This window comes from Cetorhinus maximus, chromosome 31 (genome assembly GCF_964194155.1).
Source record: "Cetorhinus maximus chromosome 31, sCetMax3.hap1.1, whole genome shotgun sequence".
Classification (NCBI taxonomy): domain Eukaryota; kingdom Metazoa; phylum Chordata; class Chondrichthyes; order Lamniformes; family Cetorhinidae; genus Cetorhinus; species Cetorhinus maximus.
Window position 1 is genome coordinate 6,986,969 of NC_135909.1, and position 18,189 is coordinate 7,005,157.

At 48.2% G+C, this 18,189-nt stretch overlaps 1 protein-coding gene across 4 annotated transcripts in view; it reads left to right on the plus strand.

Annotated features, from left to right (window-relative positions):
- naaladl1 (N-acetylated alpha-linked acidic dipeptidase like 1) overlaps nt 1-18,189 on the plus strand; it is a 105,081-nt gene that overhangs the window by 50,794 nt on the left and 36,098 nt on the right. For 3 of the 4 annotated variants that reach the window (XM_078532912.1, XM_078532913.1, XM_078532916.1), the window contains 4 exons: nt 197-406; nt 3,820-3,992; nt 5,752-5,873; nt 9,327-9,446. In XM_078532912.1, the coding sequence (XP_078389038.1) occupies nt 197-406; nt 3,820-3,992; nt 5,752-5,873; nt 9,327-9,446 (625 nt within the window). The remainder of the gene's footprint in view (nt 1-196; nt 407-3,819; nt 3,993-5,751; nt 5,874-9,326; nt 9,447-18,189) is intronic. The other variant, XM_078532915.1, reaches the window with a different exon arrangement.

Below are 18,189 nucleotides of genomic sequence, written 5' to 3' on the forward strand. Positions count from 1 at the left end.
ACATCAGAGGTTTGTGATCCCTATGCCTGAACCACAGCTCAATAAAGATCTCAGGTGGATGCTAATATATAACTGCAGATTGTATATTAGCCCGAGCTCTGATGAATCCTCCCATTGGTACAAGGTCACCAGATCCACCTACGGCAGAGAGCAGGCTACCGTGAGGATTTCAGCTTCTTGTCGTTTTTTTCTGCAGTGTGGATCGAGGGTTCAGGATGAAGTCCTGGCTGGTCGCTCTGATCAGCGGAATAGCTGCCTTAGTCATAGGCCTCCTGATCGGCCACTTCGCCATCCCGAAGGATGGCATCACGGAGCAAGGACAGGGCTCCGCCCAGGACATCGACGAGTCGCTCATCCGGCGCTTCATGAGCGAGGTCGACAACAAGCGGATCGAGGACAACTTGAGGTACACTTGTTGGGTAGGGGTGGGGGGGGAGGTGGTGGGGGGGCATATGTAACCAGAGATGTGTTCAATTCTGGCCACCATACCTTAGGGAGGATGTCAAGGGGTTGGAGAGATTTATTAGAAAGGCACCAGAGATGAAGGAACTTCAATTATGTAGAGAGGCTGGAGAAGCCGGGATTGTTCTCTTCAGAGCAGAGAAGGTTAAGGGGGGAGATTTAATTGAGGTGTTAAAAATCATGAGGATTTTGGTAGAATAAATAAGGAGATACTGTTTCCAGTGACAGGAGGGTCAGTAACCAGAGGGACACAGATTGAAGAGAATTGACAAAATTTCCAGTGGGGTGGTGGGGGCGGGGGGGGGGGTGGTGGTAGAGGAGGTAGTATTGTTTTACACAGTGAGTTGTTGTGATCTGGAAAGTGCCATGACGCTATTAATGTATGCGACATTTTGGGAAATATTTTTCTTTTAAAATAGAGCTTTAGTCTGTGGGTGTGTCTTAATTGGATTAAAGCCAGCTGGACTGGGCGCTTTGATATGTACTAGTTTGAGATGTAAACAGAGAGGTCGAGCCTATTTGCATTTTTTGAATAGAGCATTCAAGAAGTGGGGTGAAAACATGATGCCTATCTAGCAGATACCAAGCAATATGTTTATATTACTAATAAAATTTGATACAATGAATGGGGTTTCATTGTTAAAAGGTAAAGTTCAAAGAGGCTGGTGAGGCAATGAGAATTTGAATTCAATCAGTGGTGGTAGGTATAACTTCAGTAGTTTTCGGGTGTGCAGAGCAGAGGCAATGTGAGGTCAAAAGGCAGCTGTAAGCCTCCAACTGGCTTCACAGTGAAAAGGGAACTTCATTTTGAATTTGTAAGGTGAAAATGCTTTGCCTGGTGTCTGGTTAAGTCTATGGGTTGCTGTTGCCTTAATGGAGATTAGTTTGGAAATTTGTTATAAGTTATGATAGTAGTGATTTGTAGCCATGTGTACATACATTTTAACCTGTGTAAATTAATCAAATGTTTCATATAGTTAAATGTAAAACCTCAAGAACTGGTAGTCTGATTCCCGAATTTAGAGCTGCATCTCAAACATAACACTTAAAAATTATAGGTTATGACAGTTGTTTAAGGTTTCCCTCTGGGTATTTTAAATAACTCCATTTTACCAACTGCCTCGGTCATAACAAAGGCACTGCCGGAAAGGGTGGCGGAAACAGATTCAATAGGAACTTTTGAAAGGGAACCAGTGGAGTGCTTCAAAAAGAAAAAATCTGAGGGACGGTGGGGATAAAGCAAGGGAGTGGGACTCTCAAACTGGCAGTCAGCATTCGAGGCTGCTGGGAGTGATGACACCTCGAAGGAGTGCAATTCAGACCGTGGTACCTGCGGGCGAGAGACTGAACGGGTGGGAACGCAGAGAGTGAAAATGTAGTCGCTTGGCGGAGATTCCATAGTTAGGGGCTCCTGTAGCCATCGTCATGGGTCCCACGTGGTGTGTTGCGCCTCTAGTGCAAGTGTAAAGAACATCACGGAGAGGGTGCAGATAATTCTTCAGAGGGGAGGGAGTGAGCCAGAAGCTGCAGTACACGTCTGTACTAACGGTATGGAGAGAGCAGGTATAGATGTCCTAAGATCAGACAGTTAGGGAGGAAGATAAAATGTAGAGCTCCGAAGGTAGTAATGTTCGGATTTCTCCCAGCGCCACGCACTAGTGAGAGGAGAAATGCAAAGTTAGAGAGGATCAATGCGTGGCTTGAGTCATGGTGCAAGGGGGAGGGCTTCAGATTCTTAGGGCATTGGGATCAGTTCTGAGGCAGAAGGGATGGGTTGCACCTCAACAGGACTGGGATCAATGTCCTCGCAGGAAGGTTCACTAGTGTGGTTGGGGAGGGTTTAAACCAAATTGACAGGGGGGGTAGCACCAGCAGATAGAAGCAGAAAAGAGGAATAAAGTGAGAGTGTTGGACAGTACAAGAGAAGGAAGTAGCACTATATTGGATAGGAACAAACCAAGGAGAATTACAAGGAAGCAAGGATAGGTTTACAATGCATATACATAAATGCACAAAGTATGGTGATTAAAGTCGTTGGGCTAGAAGCACAAATAGACTTAGAGGCACAAATGCTTAGAGGCACAGGGCAAGGCTAGAATACTCAACAGTTACTTTGTATTGGTGTTTACTAAGAGGAAAATGGCAAAGTATCTGTAGAAACAAAGATGATAGAGGTAATGGATGGGGTGAAAGTTGATCAGAAGGTCACACTGGGAAGGCTGGATACGCTTATAGTGGATAAGTCACCTGGCCCAGGTGGCTTGCACCCAGGTTGCTCAGAAAGTAGGGGGTGAAGATAGTGGAACGGCTTGTCATAATCTTCCGATCCTCCCTAGATTCAGGGAGCGATGCCAGAGGATCAGACAATGGCGAGTGTGACATCTTGTCCAAGAAAGGATGTAAGGACAGTCCTCGTAACTGCGGGCTGATCCATTTAACGTCAGTGGTGGGTCAGGTTTCAGAAACAACAATCAGAGAAAAACTTAACAGGCACTTGGAGAGGTTTGATTTAATTCAAGAGAGCCGACATGGATTTGTAAAAGACGGATTGTGGTTGACTAGTTGAAGTATTTTGATGAAGAAACAGATGGTTGATGAAGGGAAAGCGGTGGATGTTGTCTATATGGATGTCACAGAGCTATTAATGTATATATTATTGGAAATTATTTTTTAAAAATAGAGGTTTAGTCTGTGGGTGCATCTTAATTGGATTAAAGCCAGCTAATCTGGGTGCTTTGATGTGCACTAGTTTTGAGATGTAAGAGGGGTAGAGTACATTTGCATTTTTTTGAATAGAGCATTCAAGAAGTGGGGTGAAATCTGGCACCTAGCTAGCAGAGACCAAGCAATATGTTTATATTGCTAATAAAATCAGCACTATGAAAGCATCAAAAGGGAAATTGGATAAATACTTGAAGGGGAACAATTTATACAGCTGTAGGGAAAGATCAAAGAGTACGTTGAATTGGAGAGCTCTTTTGAAGAACTGACACAGGCATGATGGGCTGAGTGGCCTCCATCCATGCTGTATAATTCTATGAGTTAAAGACAAAGAACCTATCAAAGAATAAATAGTATCTGAAAAAAAGCAGTAAAGAAAGCAATTAGCCACAAATGGCCCAGACAATGGGCCTATTTGTGGGATTTGGATTTAGTGACTTTAGAGACAGGCCATGTTATGCACAGCTTCACAGTTAGAAGAATGTTGTATTATGCATTACAGGCGATCATTCTCATATCTGAATAAAGCTGTGAATGCACTGCCTTGAATGAGCAATGCCACGGGATATCCTCTATTCTACTGAATGTAATCATGTTCTCTGCAGTCTTATGTGCTACTGAAATTTACTCTCTTAGGGAGCTCTCTAAAAAGCCTCATATGGCCACAACCAAAGGAGACATTGATCTGGTCAACCTGATGTTAGACAGATGGCAGGACAAAGAGACGGGTTTGGATGAAGCTAAGAACATGACATACAACGTGCTCCTGAACTTTCCAGACAAGAACAATCCTAACAGAGTCGCTGTAGGTAAGAACACATCATCACCACCCACTACAGCATCCGTATCAAATACTCCCAGCACAGATTGAAGACAAAATAAAGCTTCCCCTACACCAGCTGGTCAGATACGCCCAGCTAGTTACATACAGAGCAAATCTCCCTCTACACTGTCCCCATCAAACACTCCCAGGACAGGTACAGCACGGGGTTAGATACAGAGTAAAGCTCCCTCTACACTGTCCCCATCAAACACTCCCAGGGCAGGTACAGCACGGGGTTAGATACAGAGTAAATCTCCCTCTACACTGTCCCCATCAAACACTCCCAGGACAGGTACAGCACGGGGTTAGATACAGAGCAAATCTCCCTCTTCACTGTCCCCATCAAACACTCCCAGGACAGGTACAGCACGGGGTTAGATACAGAGTAAAGCTCCCTCTACACTGTCCCCATCAAACACTCCCAGGACAGGTACAGCACGGGGTTAGATACAAAGCAAATCTCCCTCTTCACTGACACTGTCCCCATCAAACACTCCCAGGACAGGTACAGCGTGGGGTGTAAGGTGTAGTTCGTGTTCCATCAGTGTTGACTGAGTTCAGCTTAAGAGGCCAAGATCTTTAAGCAACATTAGGAAAAAGTAAAGCAATTGCCATCACAATCCAGGTGCCAGTACCCAGGTGCCCTATTATAGCTGCTACACTCTCAACGGTCCCCTGAAGATACTGTACTTTGTATGAAACCCCTCGAAACTGAACTATTTAAAAAAAAACTGCACAGAAAGAGGTTTGAAACCAGTCACTTATCTCTTTCTCTCTCTGAACATTAGGTAACCTGAAATCCACCCCACTCTCAGGCAACGCCTTCCGGATCCCAGCCACTCATTGTGTAAAAAAAGGGTTTTTCCTAATTTTGCCGTTGGTTCTATTTGCAAATCACCTCAAACCAGTTTTCCCTGGTTCACGACCCTTATCTCTTCCTGCTCTGTCTAAATCCCTAATGGTTTTGAACGCCTCTATCAAATCTCCTCTCAACCTCCTCTTCTCCTAGAGGAAAACAACCCCAGCTTCTCCAACCCACGTAACTGAGGCCTCTCGCTCCTGGAATCATTGTCATAAACCTTTCCTGCGTCTTCTAGAAAGCCTTCAGACCCTTCCTCAAGCCCGGTGCCCAGAATTGGACACAATACTCTAGTTGAGGCTGAACTAGTGTTTTATAAAGGTTCACAATAGCCTCTTGTTTTTGTACTCTAGACCTCTATTTTTTTTTTACTTATTTATTCTTTCATGGGATGCGGACGTTGCTGGCTGGGCCAGCATTTATTGCCCATCCCCCTAGTTACCCTTGAGAAGGTGGTGGTGAGCCGCTTTCTTGAACCGCTGCAGTCCATGTGATGTAGGTAGACCCACAGTGCTGTTAGGGAGGGGGTTCCAGGAATTTAACCCAGCGGCTGTGATATATTTCCAAGTCAGGATGGTGAGTGGCTTGGAGGGGAACTTGCAGGTGGTGGTGTTCCCATACGCCAGCTGCCCTTGTCCTTCTAGGTGGTAGATGTCGCGGGTTTGGAAGATGCTGCCAAAGGAGCCTTGGCGAGTTGCTGCTGTGCATCTTGTAGAGGGTAGACACTGCGGCCCCTGTGCATGTGCAGGTGGAGGGAGCGAATGTTTAAGGTAGTGGGTGGGGTGCTGATCAAGTGGCTTTGATAAGTACTCCATTGGCTGTGACATACTTTAGGATGACCTGAGGAAAGGCATTGGAGACATGTCAGCCTTTTTTGCCCCTACAGTTGCACCAAATGGCACTGAACTCTTCAAGTCACGAATTAAGGAGGTGAATTACACCAAAGATCAACTCGATCCGGACGTGGTCCAGCCCTTTGCTGCCTTCGCACCTGCTGGAGAGTGCAAGGTATGTCAATCAGAAATGAGCTTAATATTACTGAGAAGAGAGACATGTTGTTGAAATTTTTCATCCTACACTCATCAGGACAAGTGCGGGTGTTATGGCCGATGAAGTTGGTAAAGTGGAGTTATTTAAAAATCCCAGAAGGAAAATTTAAACAACTGTCATAACCTATAATTTTTTAAGTGTTACGTTTGAGATGCGACTCTAAATTCAGGAATCAGACCACCAGTTCTCGAGGTTTTACATTAAACTAAATGAAACATTTTATTAATTAACACATGTTAAAATATATATAAACACATGGCTACAAATTACTACTATCATAACTTGTAACAAATCCCCAAACTAATCTCCATTAAGGCAATAGCAACCCATAGACTTAACCAGACACCAGGCAAAGCATTTTCGCCTTACGAATTCAAAATGAGGTTCTTTTCACTTTGGTTCCTGTGGAGCCAGTTGGAGGCTTACAGCTGCCTGTTGATCTCACATTGCCTCTGCCCTGCACACCCGAATACTACTAAAGTTATAGCTACCACCCCCATTGAATGTTAATTCTCATTGTATCAACAACCTCTGAACTAAACCTCTCTAACAATGAAACCCCTTTCATAGTACCCAATTTTATTAGTAATATTGACATATGGCTTGGTATCTGCTAGATAGGCATCATTTTGCGCCCCATTTACTGAATGCACTATTCAAAAAATGCAAATACGCTCTACCTCTCTGTTTACATATAAAAACGAGTACATATCGAGGCACCTAGACCAGCTGGCTTTAATCCAATTAAGACACACCCACAGACTAAACCTCTATTGTGAAAGAAAAATATTTTCCAAAATATTATATACATTAATAGCTTCATGACAACGAGAATAGCAAATTTCAAACGATTCGGTATTCTTGTGTTCATCCTGATGAGTGCAATGTGAAAAACTTTGACAACATGTCAATCTTTTCAGCAATGCATTATAATCCAACCTGAGATTACTGCACAGTCTCCCGAGGCACTTTACAGCCAATGAAGCATTTTCTTGAAGCATGGTCACTGTTAAATTGTAAGAAACAGGGCAGACAATTTGTGCACTGCAAGATCCCACAAACAGCTATGTGATCCTGAATGTATTTGTTTTTACAATGTCGGTTGAAGTATAAAATTTTGCCTCAGAACGCCGTGCTCTCCTTCCAGTAATGGCTTGGAATCTTTTCCATCTGCCAGAGAGGGCAGACGGGCCATTGCTATAATGCCTCATCCGATAAGCAATGCCCCCAACAACGCAGTGCTCCCTCAGTGCTGCCCCATCCCCCATGCAGCACTTCCTAGTACTGACCCTCCGACAGTGCAGCGCTCCCTCAGTACTGACCCTCCGACAGTGCAGCGCTCCCTCAGTACTGACCCTCTCCCAGTGTAGCACTCCCTCAGGACTGACCCTCCAACAGTGCAGCACTCCCTCAGTACTGACCCTCTCCCAGTGTAGCACTCCCTCAGGACTGACCATCCGACAGTGCAGCATTCCCTCAGTACTGACCCTCCGACAGTGCAGCACTCCCTCAGTACTGACCCTCCGACAGTGCAGCACTCCCTCAGTACTGACCCTCTGACAGTGCAGCACTCCCTCAGTACTGACCCTCCGACAGTGCAGCACTCCCTCAGTACTGACCCTCCGACAGTGCAGTACTCCCTCAGTACTGACCCTCCGACAGTGCAGTGCTCCCTCAGTACTGACCCTCTGACAGTGCAGCACTCCCTCAGTACTGACCCTCCGACAGTGCAGCGCTCCCTCAGTACTGACCCTCCGACAGTGCAGCACTCCCTCAGTACTGACCCTCCGACAGTACAGCACTCCCTCAGTACTGACCCTCCGACAGTGCAGCACTCCCTCAGTACTGACCCTCCGACAGTGCAGCACTCCCTCAGTACTGACCCTCCGACAGTGCAGCACTCCCTCAGTACTGACCCTCCGACAGTGTAACACACCCTCAGTAATGGCACTGGGAATGTTGGCCTGGATTATGAGCCCAAGTGTATGTAGTGGAGCTTGAACCACTCATCATCTGGCTACAAGGTGAGAGAGAGAGAGAGAGAGAGAGACCAGTAAGACACCCATTATCCCCCTCTGCTTCAGGCTGTTGACTCTCACTGGACTACATGTTCCAGTAGTTTTGAGCCCTCTCTGGCCACTTCACCAATTGTTCGTGTGCTATTTCAAACCGTGGGTGTTGGCGAGCTATTTGACTGGAGAGGCTTCACAGCCTATTCCAATTCAATCCTCAGCCAACAGGCACAACAGCCATCGGGCGCAGGAGTTCTGGCCAGGATATGGATCCCTCCTCACTCCAGAATCCGGTTGCAGCCCCCTTGACTGAGGGACTGCGCACTTTGGGAAGGCCCTCTCAGGGAATAGGAGGCGATGTTTCTCTCTCTCACTCTCCTCCCGTCGCTTGGGGGGGAACACCTGAGTTGGAAGGTGGCTACAGTCAAAATGCCACATCTGCTATTTGACAGTAGGCCTGGGAGAGCTTGCAAGTACCACACATTGTAGAGCCAACACCAGTGAATGCAGGATACCCGATCAGCACAACCTTCATATGCCCCTTATACTGTCTCTGACATTATTCGCATCCAGTATTAAGAAGCTATGGCAGGGTTAAGTTATGATCTGAATGAGTGCAACCTGACTGCATAGGGGCTGAGAGCAAGAATATTATGTTAAACATGTATGAAACACTGGTTCAGTCTCAACTGGAGTACTGCGTCCAGTTCTGGGCACCACACTTTAGGAAGGATGTGAAGGCGTTAGGGAGGGTGCAGCAAAGATTCACGAGAATGGTTCCAGGGATGAGGAACCTCAGTTAAGGACTGGAGGAGCTGGGACTGTTTTCCTCGGAGAAGAGAAGGTTGAGAGGAGATATGACAGAGGCCTTCAAGACCACGAGGGGCCTGGACAGAGTAGGTAGGGAGAAACCTGAAAGGATTGAGAACCAGAGGATACAGATTTAAGGTAATTGGCCAAAGAAACAATAGAGACACGAGGAGAAACTTTCTCAGGCGGCGAGGGGTTAGGGTCTGGGATGCGCTGCCCGAGAGTGTGGTGGAGGCCGGTTCAATCGCGGCATTGAAGAGGGAGTTGGATTATTATCTGACAAGGAAGAGTGTGCAGGGTTACGGGGAGATGGCACTAAGTACGTTGCTCATTTGGAGAGCCAGCACAGACATGACAGGCCGAAAGGCCTCCTGTGTTGTAACAATGCTGTGATTTTGATTTTAATTCATTCACGGGATGTGGGCTTTGCTGTTGAATGACAGAACAGACTTGAGGGGCCGAATGGCCTGCTCCTTTGCTCCTATTTCTGGAAGAGGAAGGGGATGGTTATTTGGGGCCATGGTAACGCTCTCGGTTACAGCTGTGATATTATAATGTAGCAAACACGCTCTCTCGCCTTCCAACGCAGGGCAGGCTGGTGTATGCCAACTATGGGACAATGGACGACTACCAACATCTAAACAAAACCATTAACCTGAACAACACAATTGCTATTGTTAAATACGGAGGAACTGGCCGTGGGGACAAGGTAGGATACGGATATTTTGTCGCCTCCAACGCTTTGCTTTCCAACGCGACTGAGCATGTGGGGGCGCTGCCCTCGGAGGTCAGAGTGGGGCACTCCAGCCTGAGGCTCTGCCCACAGCCTCCAAGCTCAGCTGGGTCACAATGGGCCTTGGGGGAGGTGGGGGGGTGGGTGGGAACGGAGGGCAGAGCGGGGTTGGGGGGTGTTGGATGCAGTGACCATAAGGGCACCGCACTGAGTTCCTGATCTCGGCTGTACTGCCGACGGAAGCAAACTTCACCCCAGGGCAATCCCGCCTGCTTTCCAAGATCTACAACCGATGTAGGAGTGAACTTGCGTTTCCGTAGGGCCCTCACGACCACAGGGTGTCCCGGAGCCCTGGGCAGCCAATGAAATGCTTCTGAAGTGTAGGATACGCGGCTGTCCATTTACATTCAGTAAGATCCCCCACACAGAAAACTTGTTAATGACCAGACATCGCTCTTAGTGATGTTGCAGGATAAATTTTAGTTAGTACACAAGATGGAACTCCCCTCCACCCCAACCCCGGCTCTTCTCCCAATAGTGGCCATCAGATCTTTTACATCCACCTGAGAAGGCTGATGGGACCTCAGTTTAATGTCTCATCCAAAAGACGACACCTCTGACAGTGCAGCACTCCCTAGGTACTGACCCTCTGACAGTGCAGCACTCCCTCAGTACTGACCCTCCGACAGTGCAGAGCTCCCTCAGTACTGACCCTCCGACAGTGCAACACTCCCTTAGTGCTGACCCTCCGACAGTGCAGCACTCCCACAGTACTAACCCTCCGACAGTGCAGCACTCCCTCAGTACTGACCCTCCAACAGCACAGCGCTCCCTCAGTACTGACCCTGCGACAGTGCAGCACTTCCTCAGTACTGACCGTCTGACAGTGCAGCACTCCCTCAGTACTGACCCTCCGACAGTGCAGCACTTCCTCAGTACTGACCCTCCGACAGTGCAGCACTCCACCAGTACTGACCCTCCGACAGTGCAGCACTCCCTCAGTACTGACCCTCCGACAGTGCAGCACACCCTCAGTACTGACCCTCTGACAGTGCAGCGCTCCCTCAGTACTGACCCTCCGACAGTGCAGCACTCCCTCAGTACTGACCCTCCGACAGTGCAGCACTCCCTCAGTACTGACCCTCTGACAGTGCAGCGCTCCCTCAGTACTGACCCTCCGACAGTGCAGCGCTCCCTCAGTACTGACCCTCCGACAGTGCAGCACTCCCTCAGTACTGACCCTCCGACAGTGCAGCACTCCCTCAGTACTGACCCTCCGACAGTGCAGCACTCCCTCAGTACTGACCCTCTGACAATGCAGCACTCCCTCAGTACTGACCCTCTGACAGTGCAGCACTCCCTCAGTACTGACCCTCTGACAGTGCAGCACTCCCTCAGTACTCACCCTCTGACAGTGCAGCACTCCCTCAGTACTGACCCTCCGACAGTGCAGCACTCCCTCAGTACTGACCCTCTGACAGTGCAGCACTCCCTCAGTACTGACCCTCCGACAGTGCAGCACTCCCTCAGTACTGACCCTCCGACAGTGCAGCACTCCCTCAGTACTGACCCTCCGACAGTGCAGCACTCCCTCAGTACTGACCCTCCGACAGTGCAGCACTCCCTCAGTACTGACCCTCTGACAGTGCAGCACTCCCTCAGTACTGACCCTCTGACAGTGCAGCACTCCCTCAGTACTGACCCTCCGACAGTGCAGCACTCCCTCAGTACTGACCCTCCAACAGTGCAGCACTCCCTCAGTACTGACCCTCCGACAGTGCAGCACTCCCTCAGTACTGACCCTCTGACAGTGCAGCACTCCCTCAGTACTGACCCTCCGACAGTGCAGCACTCCCTCAGTACTGACCCTCCGACAGTGCAGCACTCCCTCAGTACTGACCCTCCGACAGTGCAGCACTCCCTCAGTACTGACCCTCCGACAGTGCAGCACTCCCTCAGTACTGACCCTCTGACAGTGCAGCACTCCCTCAGTACTGACCCTCCGACAGTGCAGCACTCCCTCAGTACTGACCCTCCGACAGTGCAGCACTCCCTCAGTACTGACCCTCCGACAGTGCAGCACTCCCTCAGTACTGACCCTCTGACAGTGCAGCACTCCCTCAGTACTGACCCTCTGACAGTGCAGCACTCCCTCAGTACTGACCCTCCGACAGTGCAGCACTCCCTCAGTACTGACCCTCCGACAGTGCAGCACTCCCTCAGTACTGACCCTCCGACAGTGCTGCACTCCCTCAGTACTGACCCTCCGACAGTGCAGCACTCCCTCAGTACTGACCCTCCGACAGTGCAGCACTCCCTCAGTACTGACCCTCCGACAGTGCAGCACTCCCTCAGTACTGACCCTCCGACAGTGCAGCACTCCCTCAGTACTGACCCTCCGACAGTGCAGCACTCCCTCAGTACTGACCCTCTGACAGTGCTGCACTCCCTCAGTACTGACCCTCTGACAGTGCAGCACTCCCTCAGTACTGACCCTCTGACAGTGCAGCACTCCCTCAGTACTGACCCTCTGACAGTGCAGCACTCCCTCAGTACTGACCCTCCGACAGTGCAGCGCTCCCTCAGTACTGACCCTCTGACAGTGCAGCACTCCCTCAGTACTGGCACTGGCAATGTCGGCCTGGATTATGGGTTGAAATCTCTCGAGTGGGGATCAAACCCAGGACCTTCAGACTCAGAGTTGAGAGAGAGAGAGGGATCCCCACTGAGGCTGGGCCAACAGGTCAGACCGCCTCTGTCCTAGGCTCAGGAAAACACCAATGACCTGGATGAGGAAAGTTGAAAATTAAAACTGAGTTACAAACAAGATTTTAAAGTAAATTTAGAATAGAATTAAAGATGGTCTTCTTTACTCAGATTGAGAAATGTTTGTTGTTTTATATTTTAGATCTCTTATCTATGCAGAGTTTCTATGTGTCTTAATTCACTGTTTTAAAATGTCTGCTCTGACAAGCTTCCAGCTTTTTCTATAGTTTGGTTACTGCCCCCGCCTCCCCTTCCTCGCCCCCTCCCCGCTTCTCCCCCCTCCTCCCTCCCTCTCCCCCCACTTCCTCCCCACCCCCAGCCTTGTACTTGTATAAAACACTGGTTCAGCCTCAGCTGGAGTATTGCATCCAGTTCTGGGCGCCGCACTTTAGGAAGGATGTGAAGGCATTGGAGAGAGTGCGGAAAAGATTCACAGGGATGGTTCCTGGGATGAGGAACTTCAGTTACGTAGACAGATTGGAGAAGTTGGGACTGTTTTCCTTGGAGAAGAAAAGGCTGAGAGGAGATTTGATAGAGGTGCTCAAAACCATGAGGGGTCTGGACAGGGTCAATAGGGAGAAACTGTTCCTCTCGGTGGAAAGAGCGAGAATCAGAGAACATGGTCTTAAGGTAATTAGCAAATGAAACAATGGAGACATGAGGAAAAACATTTTCCCATAGCGAGTGGTTAGGATCTGGAATGCGCTGCCTGAGAGTGTGGTGGAGGCAGGTTCAATCGAGGCATTCAAAAAGGAATTAGATTGTTATCTGAAAAGCAAAAATGTGCAGGGTTATAGGGAGAAAGCACTAGGTGAATTGAAGACCATCGCTCTAATCCCCTAGCTCTCCCATCGAAGCTCATCCCTCTAATCCCAACTCTCCCATCAAAGACGATGTCTCTATTCCCCTCACTCTCCCTCGTGCTCCTTCAGTACTGACCCTCCAACAGTGCAGCGCTACCTCAGTACTGACCCTCCAACAGTGCAGCGCTACCTCAGTACTGACCCTCCAACAGTGCAGCGCTACCTCAGTACTGACCCTCCAACAGTGCAGCGCTACCTCAGTACTGACCCTCTGACAGTGCAGCGCTACCTCAGTACTGACCCTCCAACAGTGCAGCACTACCTCAGTACTGACCCTCCAACAGTGCAGCACTCCCTCAGCACTGACCCTCCAACAGTGCAGCGCTACCTCAGTACTGATCCTCTGACAGTGCGGCACTCTGTCAGTACTGACCCTCTGACAGTGCAGTGCTCCCTTAGTTCAGAATGTTGGTTCAGACATGACAGGCAGTATGGCCTCTTTCTGTGCTGTAACCATTCTGTGATTCTATGAAAGAGGGGTGGCTTTGATGGGAGAATTAGTGGACTAGAGGGATGGCCCTTGATTGGAGCATTAGGGGATTAGAGGGATGGATTTTGATTGGAGAGTGAGGGGATCAGAGTCATAGTGTTGGATGGGAGAGTTAGGGATTAGAGTAATAGTCTTCAATGGGAGAGTTAGGGGATTAGAGGGATGGGCTTGGATTGGAGAGTGAGGGGATCAGAGTCATAGTGTTTGATGGGAGAGTTAGGGATTAGAGTAATAGTCTTCAATGGAAGAGTTAGGGGATTAGAGGGATGGGCTTGGGTTGGAGAGTTAGGCGATTAAATGGATGGGTTTTGATGGGTGTTGGGGGATTAGAGGGATGGGTTTTGATGGGTGTTAGGGGATTAGAGCGATGAGCTTTGATGGGGAGTTGGGGGATTAGAGGAATGGGCTTTAATGGGAGTTAGGGGATTAGTGCGATGGGTTTTAATGGGAGTTAGGGGATTAGTGCGATGGGTTTTGATGGGGAGTTAGGGGATTAGAGGAATGGGTTTTAATGGGAGTTAGGGGATTAGAGGAATGGGTTTTGATGGGAGTTGGGGGATTAGAGCAATGGGTTTTGATGGGAGTTAGGGGATTAGAGGAATGGGTTTTGATGGGGTGTTAGGGGATTAGAGCGATGGGTTTTGATGGGAAGTTGGGGGATTAGAGGAATGGGTTTTGATGGGAGTTAGGGGATTAGAGGGATGGGTTTTGATGGGAGTTGGGGGATTAGAGGAATGGGTTTTGATGGGAATTAGGGGATTAGAGGAATGGGTTTTGATGGGAGTTAGGCGATTAAAGGGATGGGTTTTGATGGGAGTTAGGGGATTAGAGGGATGGGCTTTGATGGGAGTTAGGGGATTAGAGGGATGGGTTTTGATGGGAGTTAGGGGATTAGAGCGATGGGATTTGATGGGAAGTTGGGGGATTAGAGGAATGGGTTTTGATGGGAGTTAGGGGATTAGAGGGATGGGTTTTGATGGGAGTTGGGGGATTAGAGGAATGGGTTTTGATGGGAATTAGGGGATTAGAGGAATGGGTTTTGATGGGAGTTAGGCGATTAAAGGGATGGGTTTTGATGGGATTTAGGGGATTAGAGGGATGGGCTTTGATGGGAGTTAGGGGATTAGAGGGATGGGTTTTGATAGGAGTTAGGGGATTAGAGAGATGGGTTTTGATGAGAGTTAGGGGATTAAAGGGATCGGTTTTGATGGGAGTTAGGGGATTTGAGCGATGGGTTTTTATGGGGTGTTAGAGGATTAGAGGGATGGGTTTTGATGGGAGTTAGGGGATTAGAGGGATGGGTTTTGATGGGAGTTAGGGGATTAGAGGGATGGGTTTTGATGGGGAGTTAGGGGATTAGAGCAATGGGTTTTGATGGGGAGTTAGGGGATTAGAGCGATGGGTTTTGATGGGAGTTAGGGGATTAGAGTAATGGGTTTTGATGGGAGTTAGGAGATTAGAGGAATGGGTTTTGATAGGAGTTAGGGGATTAGAGCGATGGGTTTTGATGAGAGTTAGGGGATTAGAGGGATGGGTTTTGATGAGAGTTAGGGGATTAAAGGGATAGGTTTTGATGGGAGTTAGGGGATTAGAGGAATGGGTTTTGATGGGAGTTATGGGATTAAAGGGATGGGTTTTGATGGGAGTTAGGGGATTAGAGTGATGGATTTTGATGGGAGTTAGGGGATTATAGGGATAGGTTTTGATGGGAGTTAGGGGATTAGAGCGATGGGATTTGATGGGGAGTTGGGGGATTAGGGGAATGGGTTTTGATGGGAGTTAGGGGATTAGAGGAATGGTCTTTGATGGGAGTTAAGGGATTAGAGGAATGGGTTTTGATGGGAGTTACGGGATTAGAGCCATGGGTTTTGATGAGAGTTGGGGGATTAAAGGGATAGGTTTTGATGGGAGTTAGGGGATTAGAGGAATGGGTTTTGATGGGAGTTTGGGGATTAGAGTGATGGGCTTTGATGGGAGTTAGGGGATTAGAGGGATGGGCTTTGATGGGAGTTAGGGGATTAGAGGGATGGGTTTTAATGGGCGTTAGGGGATTAGAGTGATGGGTTTTGATGGGAGTTAGGGGATTAGAAGGATGGGTTTTGATGGGAGTTAGGGGATTAGGGGAATGGGTTTTGATGGGAGTTAGGGGATTAGAGGAATGGGTTTTGATGGGAGTTAGGGGATTAGAGGAATGGGTTTTGATGGGAGTTAGGCGATTAAAGGGATAGGTTTTAATGGGAGTTAGGGGATTAGAGGGATGGGTTTTGATGAGAGTTAGGGGATTAGAGCAATGGGTTTTGATGAGAGTTAGGGGATTAAAGGGATAGGTTTTGATGGGAGTTAGAGGATTAGAGGAATGGGTTTTGATGGGAGTTAGGGGATTAAAGGGATAGGTTTTGATGGGAGTTAGGGGATTAGAGTGATGCATTTTGATGGGAGTTACGGGATTATAGGGATAGGTTTTGATCGTAGTTAGGGGATTAGAGCGATGGGATTTGATGGGAGATGGCGGATTAGAGCGATGGGTTTTGATGGGAGTTAGGGGATTAGAGGGATGGGTTTTGATGGGAGTTAGGGGATTAGAGCGATGGGTTTTGATGGGGAGTTAGGGGATTAGAGGGATGGGTTTTAATGGGAGTTAGGGGATTAGAGGGATGGGTTTTGATGGGAGTTAGGGGATTAGAGGAATGGGTTTTGATGGGAGTTAGGGGATTAGAGGAATGGGTTTTGATGGGAGTTAGGCGATTAAAGGGATAGGTTTTAATGGGAGTTAGGGGATTAGAGGGATGGGTTTTGATGAGAGTTAGGGGATTAGAGCAATGGGTTTTGATGAGAGTTAGGGGATTAAAGGGATAGGTTTTGATGGGAGTTAGAGGATTAGAGGAATGGGTTTTGATGGGAGTTAGGGGATTAAAGGGATAGGTTTTGATGGGAGTTAGGGGATTAGAGTGATGCATTTTGATGGGAGTTACGGGATTATAGGGATAGGTTTTGATCGTAGTTAGGGGATTAGAGCGATGGGATTTGATGGGAGATGGCGGATTAGAGCGATGGGTTTTGATGGGAGTTAGGGGATTAGAGGGATGGGTTTTGATGGGAGTTAGGGGATTAGAGCGATGGGTTTTGATGGGGAGTTAGGGGATTAGAGGGATGGGTTTTAATGGGAGTTAGGGGATTAGAGGGATGGGTTTTGATGGGAGTTAGGGGATTAGAGTGATGGGTTTTGATGGGAGTTAGGGGATTAGAAGGATGGGTTTTGATGGGAGTTAGGGGATTAGGGGAATGGGTTTTGATGGGAGTTAGGGGATTAGAGGAATGGGTTTTGATGGGAGTTAGGGGATTAGAGGAATGGGTTTTGATGGGAGTTAGGCGATTAAAGGGATAGGTTTTAATGGGAGTTAGGGGATTAGAGGGATGGGTTTTGACGGGAGTTAGGGGATTAGAGGGATGGATTTTGCTGGCAGTTAGGGGATTAGAGGAATGGGTTTTGATGGGAGTTAGGGGATTATAGGGATAGGTTTTGATCGTAGTTAGGGGATTAGAGCGAAGGGATTTGATGGGAGATGGCGGATTAGAGCGATGGGTTTTGATGGGTGTTAGGGGATTAGAGGGATGGGTTTTGATGGGAGTTAGGGGATTAGAGTGATGGGCTTTGATGGGAGTTAGGGGATTAGAGGGATGGGCTTTGATGGGAGTTAGGGGATTAGAGGGATGGGTTTTAATGGGAGTTAGGGGATTAGAAGGATGGGTTTTGATGGGAGTTAGGGGATTAGGGGAATGGGTTTTGATGGGAGTTAGGGGATTAGAGGAATGGGTTTTGATGGGAGTTAGGGGATTAGAGGAATGGGTTTTGATGGGAGTTAGGCAATTAAAGGGATAGGTTTTAATGGGAGTTAGGGGATTAGAGGGATGGGTTTTGATGAGAGTTAGGGGATTAGAGCAATGGGTTTTGATGAGAGTTAGGGGATTAAAGGGATAGGTTTTGATGGGAGTTAGGGGATTAGAGGAATGGGTTTTGATGGGAGTTAGGGGATTAAAGGGATAGGTTTTGATGGGAGTTAGGGGATTAGAGTGATGCATTTTGATGGGAGTTACGGGATTATAGGGATAGGTTTTGATCGTAGTTAGGGGATTAGAGCGAAGGGATTTGATGGGAGATGGCGGATTAGAGCGATGGGTTTTGATGGGAGTTAGGGGATTAGAGGGATGGGTTTTGATGGGAGTTAGGGGATTAGAGGAATGGGTTTTGATGGGGAGTTAGGGGATTAGAGGGATGGGTTTTAATGGGAGTTAGGGGATTAGAGGGATGGGTTTTGATGGGAGTTAGGGGATTAGAGTGATGGGTTTTGATGGGAGTTAGGGGATTAGAAGGATGGGTTTTGATGGGAGTTAGGGGATTAGGGGAATGGGTTTTGATGGGAGTTAGGGGATTAGAGGAATGGGTTTTGATGGGAGTTAGGGGATTAGAGGAATGGGTTTTGATGGGAGTTAGGCGATTAAAGGGATAGGTTTTAATGGGAGTTAGGGGATTAGAGGGATGGGTTTTGACGGGAGTTAGGGGATTAGAGGGATGGATTTTGCTGGCAGTTAGGGGATTAGA